The sequence below is a fragment of the Anticarsia gemmatalis genome, chromosome 27 (assembly GCF_050436995.1).
Source record: "Anticarsia gemmatalis isolate Benzon Research Colony breed Stoneville strain chromosome 27, ilAntGemm2 primary, whole genome shotgun sequence".
In the NCBI taxonomy this organism is placed as follows: domain Eukaryota; kingdom Metazoa; phylum Arthropoda; class Insecta; order Lepidoptera; family Erebidae; genus Anticarsia; species Anticarsia gemmatalis.
Genome location: NC_134771.1, coordinates 2,662,918 through 2,671,126, shown reverse-complemented (window position 1 = coordinate 2,671,126; position 8,209 = coordinate 2,662,918). Strand labels below are relative to the sequence as shown.

Below are 8,209 nucleotides of genomic sequence, written 5' to 3'. Positions count from 1 at the left end.
AGAATAAAATAAATTTAACGGGCAGTCCGTACAAAAATGTATTATTTTTTGCCGTTTTTATGAATATTGGTACGGAACCAACGGGCGGGAGTCCAACTCACACTTGGCCGGTCTTATTCTTCATTGAAAATGAAATAAAATTGTCGGTTTATTGTGCATTTTCCTGTAAAATTTGCATATACTGTTGTTCAAAAATACCGTTCTTGAAGAAATGAGAAGTAGTCTACTTGGTCGAGGATCCAAAAGCAGCAAAAACTTTAAAAGTTTCTGTGTATTAGAAATAATTATCTCTTGTTCTAACGTTGAAGGAAGACATCATAGTGAAACCTTGCATGCCTGAGAGTTGTTTAAAACAGTCCTGGAAGGTATGCAAAATCTTCAACTCGCACTTGGACAACGTAGTTTACTAAGGGACTATTCCCTCCTTCGTTTCGGAAGAGGATCCCTGCCCAGCATTGACACGGCAATAAGACGAATAAAATTGTTCTTTGCCGGGAGATCAAAAATTATCACTTGTTCTAATGGTAAAGGAAAACGTCGTGCTGAAACTACACACCTAAGAGTTCTTGGATACAGTACTTGAAGTGATGTACTTCTGCTCAAGGCTTAGACCCTACTTCTATTGAAGTAGACCCTTGCCCAGCAGTGGGAAAGTAATGAGTTAAATTAAAAGAATAGTACATTTTCAAGTTAACATCAGATATAATATGCGAATGCAGGAAAGCCAAAGTTGTGTCAGCCTTAGTCATATCATAAAAGAAAGTTGTACCTGGAAGTCACAGGTAGGCAAAAACTGATGCTTATATAATAACGATGACTAAAGATAAGTAACGACGGTAAAATATTGGTATCCGAGCAGACATGACAAAGTAAAACAACATCGGTAAGGTTTGGATTTGGATGGGTTATCCTCCTATAGCTTTTCAAACCACAATACACATGTTATGACAAATGGATTAAGCAGAGGTGTAAGTCTCGATTTCATAGATACACTGTTGAAATAGTTTTATTTTCCAAAATTTAATTTCTTGAAATACTTAAGTCTCATCCCTCTCGCATTATGGGAAGAGACTTTTAACCAGCTTTGGGAAAATATTGGGTTAACGTCCAAAATGTTTCGTCCGACTTCAGAATCAAACCCAAAAGTTTCATTATCTGACATACACTAGCATAGAGTGATATTGTATAGAGAAGCATATATTTTCTTCTATGATTCATACAACCCAAAGGTTTTAAATATTCAAAATTGATGACCAAAAAAAGCAGTTAGTTATTTGTTTCATTAATATGTAATGCGACCTCCTTACAAACTAGTTTTAACTAATACAGTCTAGGACATTGTATTTTTACAGCATGTTTTTTAAGTTCTATAATTAGGTCAGTAGCAAAAATTAAAAATGTTCTTATCAATAAAATGAGAGGAGCTCGTGGCTTAGTTAACAACGGCCAACAACACACATCGATACATGGATGGGGATCTTATACATGTCGAGTTCCACCGTGTTTCGGAAGGCAAGTTAAATTGTGGGTCCCGGCTAATTTTAAAAAGATCTTTGACAGTCGTTAACAGTAGTCAGAAGCTTGAAAGTCTGACAACCAGTCTCACCGAAGGGTATCTTGATACAACCCAGGTAACTGGATTGTGGAGGTCAGATAGGCAGTCGCTTTATGTAAAACACTAGTATTCAGCTGCATCCGGTGAGACTGGCAACCGACTCCGAAATAGTTGGAAGAAAGGCTAGGGTGATAATATTATTATAATGAGAGTACTGCCACCAAAAATTAAGAAAAAATGCGAAATCCCCTCCCACAGATGACCGAGGTGAACGAGGCTTAATCCCTTTCCCTGAGGCAGACCGAAGCCCAGCAGTGGGACTGTAAAATACGTAAATAATTTTCAGTCCATGCAAAAGAGAATTGGAGCCATCTATGTAAGTATATCAGTTGCCTTTCTGGGTCTGACCTCAAAAAAATATTGCCTCTACTAGAAATCAAACCCACTACCACGTATTAGTAGTACAGGTGTCTTAACACAGCTTCCTCTATTACCTTCAACATAATTTAAACTAAAACCAATAAATCACTTTCATTGACGAAAAAAATACCAAAAAAAAAATTCGTCATCTCGAAATAATCAGGTACCTGTACCACAGATTATAAAACACGATAATAAATAAATACCACGGATGATTTCTAATGTTCTCAGTTTCACCGGTTGTACTATAAAAAGAAATGTATCTTTCTCTCTTTCTAACATATGTCTGTCTCTCACAATTTCTCATTTCACCGTTCACTCGTTTAGCAAGTCTGTACTAAGTGTGACCGAGTTGCTTTACACAATTTGAACGAGCAATTTTCAATCATATTTCGTAGGCTCAAAGTCGGTTTTTCAATAGAAAAAGTAAGCTAATTAGGACTTTCTCATAGTAAGAAGCTGTCAGTAATATGTATGTTTCTTATTTTACAGTGTAAAGTTGGTCACTTGGCTAGTGGGTTCACAGCCGTGACTACGCGTAGACGTCTTCAAAGTTACAATAAATAATTCATAATAATATCGTAAGAAATGACGGCAAAAATACGCGGTTTCATTTAAAAAAATCAAGAAAAAAAATGTGAATTGTGTTAAAAAAAAACTTTTTTTTTATTTTTTTTCCCGCGCGTATTTCAAAACGTCAGGATGACAGTTCGAAAGTGGTTCAAATTTGGAAAATCAATGCAAAGTAGTGATGTGAAAATGATGTTTTTAATTTTAGTGTTGCTAGCCGTTTTGGACAATTTGCCCTTAGGCTGTAAGGGCGAAGACTTTGATAGGGGTAAGTGTTGCCAGTAAAAAACCCAAAAAATTATTTTCACCTATATTTTAGCCGGTTTTTTGTTAATTTATGTAAATAAAAATTAGTGAATAATTAAAACATTCTTAACACAGTTTGACATTAATTTTGATACAGTTTTGATAGTGACCTACAAAATGAGGAGAAATTTCGGACGAACGAATAAATTTTATGGAATTCAGATCTCAATTTGTATTCATTAACATGAAATGGAAATACCGCAACACTAGCTATGCCCCATGACTTCTTTTAAGATGGCTCATGATTTTTTCCGACATTTTTTCTTAATTTCCCGGGTTTATCAGTACTGTAAGATATTATACTATTTGAGTGAAATATAATTTATAAATCTTTTTTTTTCAACTAACTTACTGAAAGGAATAAACTAAAACTCAAAGGAATAATGTTGTATTCCTTTGAGTTTTATTAGGATTATGTTATCTAAAGTACTGGTAATTAATATATGATTACATCAAAATGCTCACAGTCTGGTACTAGAAAATTTGCAACTGTAACAGGAACAGGTGTCGAACTCACGATCTCTCAGTTCCACTGTAACTATTGAACTATTGCATTATTTACACAGAAATTAGAACATACGATTGTAACTCAAATATTGGACAATTTTAAAGAAAATAATCTCTTTCAAAAATAATTATTTTACCCTATGGTTACTTTGGTATAAAATAAATTCATATAAAAATATTTCTTTTTCACCATTTAGTCTACCACAGTAACCATTTTGGTGTGAATTAGTATAAAAGTAAATCGGCCTAGTTGTAAACTTTCGCTAATTGACATTTCACGGAGCTGTCACCCACGTGGACCCGACCTTACAAAGATTAACCGACATTCGCAAAATATAGTAATAGTTTTAGTAGGTTTTTTTTGTATCAGCTCAAGCCAAAATGATTAAATGATAGAAAAATCGATCCAAAAAAGGCAGTACAAAGAAAGATATTTCTCCCTTGAATTTTTTCAATGAATTTAATTAAAGTTATATAACTTGAATTACCTGTCGACCTTAACTCTCCTATGATAAAATATATTGAGGTAGGTCTATCAATCAAGACACCAACAGTGAAGATAGCGCAGCAATAAAAATAATCGATTACTTCTTGCGGGTTTGATTCCATTTCTAAAAATTTGAGTATTTTAATATTTTATTTTCTTTTCCGTATTTATTATTATTATCACAATCCCACCTATAAAATAAAAAGGCGTAGACAGAGATGTATAAAAACTCACGTTTTGCATTTAAAATGTTAATCCTATGTAATAGGGCGTATATAAAAGCTAAAAATGCGTATTTTTTTAAAATTTACACGAGAAAAAAGCTATTTAAGATTCCATTTTTACAATATTTGCAAGAAGTACGTTGTATAGTTCTCATAAACGTAACAACCACACTATCTAACAAGTGTATAGAACCTCAAATAGCTTGACCACAATACTCTAGTCTGTGGTCAACCGCGTATCATAAATGTTTTGTTATTACTAGGTTTGTTACATGGTTTTACTTGCATTTTAGTAAACACATAATATAATATTGGAAAGGTATGTATCTTTTTATATTTTATTTATTTTACTGCAAGAATTAATTAACATACATAATTATATAATATCACACCTGTTTCCCATAGGGGTAGGCATAGACCAAAATACTTGGTACGATCCTTACAAACTTCCCTAGCCTCGTTCACATCCATACATTTAGCATACAAGTACATTATATTATAATATTAGGAAGGTACATCTATTGAAATTATATTTATTTTACTTAAAGAATTCATTAACTTGGTTCAAAAAAGGTTTCATGGTTTCATAGCGATGTTTTCCTACACCGTTAGAACAATTGATTATTATTTCTAATACACACGTAACTTTGAAAATTTTTAAAAGTCATTAATTATAAATTACTTAAACTCAAATAAATCTTAAAATAATTTTCTTTTCAAGAAAAAATAACAGGGAAAACTTAATTGAAAGAAAATTTTACGTTATTACAACAAATTATTATCAACTCAGCGCGTTGATGTCTAATACACTGTGGGAAGATGTGACCAATTTTCTACTATACAACCAGCTGTAGCTATGTAATAGAGATAATTTCATACCTTTCTTTCCACTTTCTTTCTTTCAAGTTGTTAGTGGTCAAGAGAGTTTGTTCAAATGAATCAGTGGTTGGAAAATTGAGAAATTTCGTTCATTTTATGAGGTTTTGAATGACGAAACTAATGGTATTTGAATAATTATTGTGTCTGTCTGTAGCTTAGTGGTTAAAATGATCATCATGTTATCAATGAAATGTCATCCATGCATGCATGCATTTGATTCCTTCATGTAATTAAAGGAAGCAAAAGACAAACCACATGAATTACACAAATATTTTTACTGCACGGAAATCGAATCTACGACTTCCAGATCTAGTAGAGCGGTAATCAACTTGACTACTTACTGCGCCAAATAATCATATTGTATGTTTCCTGGGTATCTTTTTAATAAACTAAGTGGTACTTTAAGTTAATTGGTTGTATGTGTGTAAAGTCCTTTTTTATCAAAAATTATTATTTGTGTCGTAGATCTCATTACAAATTAAAATAAAAAAAAATAACTACCCAAGCACCAAACCCACTACCTAACAACAAAACAGTTAAACATCCTAATGACACGAGATAAAATAATAATTAATGTCTATGGCCAACGCTTTCATCACTAGACCGGTATAGTCTATGGTTAATTGATAAACGCACTCAAGTAGGTTACCTATGGAATGTTAGTATTTTAGACATTCTAGGATGCAATTTGTAATGCCTTTATGGTTTGAACAGTGGTCTAAGTATGTCTATCAACCTAGCCTTTCTTTCAAACTATGTTGGAGTCGGCTTCCAGTCTCACCGGATGCAGTTGAATATCAGTATTTTACATGGAGCGACTGCCTATCTGACCTCCACAACCCTTACCTTACCCTTGCCTGAGTTATAACACAAAAATCACAGACACTTATTAATCAGAGCATAAACGATAATATAATAAGACTATGCCTAACATTTTAAAAGCAAAAGTGATCAAGTGAGCTTTCGATGAAAATTACCAAAGGTAGACTATATCACGGGAAAACTAAAGCTGCATAAAAAAAGTATAAAGACTCTCATTTGTTTTTCACGTTTTTACAACAAATAATAATAGTAATAGTAATAGCCCGCAGGGCACCTTGAGGCGAGGTGACGGGGAGTAGCAACCCCGCGGTACCTGAGTGCCAGGGGGAAGTCACCCTTCCTCATCTCCGGCTTGCCTTTGTTGGCTGGTCGGAGTGAAAACTGACGAGGAAGCGGTCCCCCGCCTCTGGCTTGCCTTCATTGGCCGTCCAGAGTGGAGTCGCAAGAGCAGAGCTCCCACTCTGTTCGGAGGACGGATGCTGAGCGTAAGATGGCTACGTGTGTTAAAAAAAAAATATTATGATGTGATTTTGGGCTGTTAAAGACTGGGAGCACACATACGTTATTTTATTTTCGAGTAAAACCGTGTGCAAATATTTGTTTTATTAGTAAAGTAATTAAAATAGCATCGAATACAATAATTCGTCATACTAAAGAAGGTAATTTCACTTAAAGTGTTAAATAGCCATCAATAATTTAATTAACGTGTATTAATTGAATATGTTCGTGTATTATTTTATAATTGACTACCAGTTTCTGAAACTTATAATTAATTTATAGTTTGGTTCGTTAAACTTACTGTTGTTAGCAGTAAAATATTATTATATTTAAAATAGATATAAACATAATGAATAAACTGAGGAGCTTGTTCTGAAACCACGCGTATCAATCTCTGAGGTTAAGCTACGCTTACCGAGGTTATTCTGTGGATGGGTGACCATTTAATACCTTGAATCCCGGCTGTCACTTTCAAACTCATTCCCGGCAGTCGTGAACAGTAGTTAGAAGCTTGAAAGTTGATCGTGAGGTCTCGGGTTCGATTCCTGGGTCGGGTCAAAAAGGCTTCTGAGATTTTCTGTTAAGAATTTCTCCGAGATTGCCTGGAGTTAGGAAGTCGAGGTCATAGACCTCTGTGCCTCAGAGAGCACGTAAAGCAGTCGGTCTTGCGGCTGATCTCTCACTGGTAATTTCGGTTATCCGTCTCTTACGCGGCAGTCGTATACACTAGTCAAAACTCAGAAGGAATAACATCCTGATACAAAAATTACTTCACGTACGAAATAGGCACATCACTATTCGGGTCGCGAACAAGAACCGGGTCACAACCGAAACTGGTATCATACAGACCGGTCGCAACACTAATGGGCTCTACTTTTTATATGTCCCCAAAAACCTCTTGATTAATGCAAGGTAATTCAGATGGTATACCTTATTTTCAGAAATCTACTTTCTTGTTTTAAAAAAAGTGGACTGATTTTGATGATTGCCTTTTTTGGTCTGGGCGGTAGTGAATGTGTAGAAGCGAAGTAACAACAGCCGGGCGATCTCTCAGGTTAAGCGCCGCTTGCCAAGGTTGGTCTGTGGATGAGTGACCAAATTATAGGTATATAACGAGTTCCTCCATATTTACACATTAAATGTGTGTCCCGGCTGAAATTTTCGATAATCTTTGACCGACGTCAAGCGCTTTAAAGTCCAGTCTTATCGAGGGGGTATCATGTATCCAGGTTACTGGTTTGTGGAGATCAGATAGGCAGTCACTCCATGTAAAATACTGATATACAGCTGCATCCAGTGAGACTGGTAGCCGAATCCAACATAGTTGGAAGAACGGCTAGGCTGATAGACATACTTAGACAGGTAGTGTATACGACTGGTGAATACGAGTTCTCAGATTGATCCCAACGTTGAGCAAAGTTTTATTGAGTTTTTTAACTTGTATAAAAATACTAGGCTCTGCTCGCGTCTCGTCCGCATACAATACTCTCCGGGCCTAAAAGGTGTACTATCTGTTAATTCAGATCCTATCTACCTGTTAAAGTTAGTTTAGATTTTATTGAATAATTAAGTAACAAACATATGTTGTACATACTTACATTAATTTTCCGAAACGTTTCCACTATTATATTTAGTAGGATTATGAAATTATAATCTCCTTGGAAGACCCTTTTCCCAGTAGTGAGACATGCAAGAAACAAACAAACAATCAAACAAAGAATAAAAAATAAGAATATGAATAATAGTGGCCTGGAGTTTTGTAACGTGCCCCGTATATTATGGCAACAGGCTCCGAGTGAGTTTAATTCACCTCTGTCTTCACCTTCTGGTATAGCAAGCGTGATATTATTATTATGTTCGTCGCGCGACGTCTAGCCGTCGACTAGTCGGAAGTGCGTAAAAACTCTTAAATAAAAAAGCCTCATTATTGACATAGCACAG

General features: G+C 35.0%; 1 protein-coding gene across 1 annotated transcript in view; it reads left to right on the top strand.

The window, feature by feature from the left end:
- The first annotated feature begins 2,483 nt into the window (after nucleotides 1-2,483).
- Nucleotides 2,484-8,209, top strand: part of flz (transmembrane serine protease filzig) — a 29,969-nt gene continuing 24,243 nt past the window's right edge. Inside the window, exon 1 of the mRNA XM_076132279.1 lies at nucleotides 2,484-2,813. Within this exon, the coding sequence (XP_075988394.1) occupies nucleotides 2,678-2,813 (136 nt within the window). The 5' untranslated portion in view covers nucleotides 2,484-2,677. The remainder of the gene's footprint in view (nucleotides 2,814-8,209) is intronic.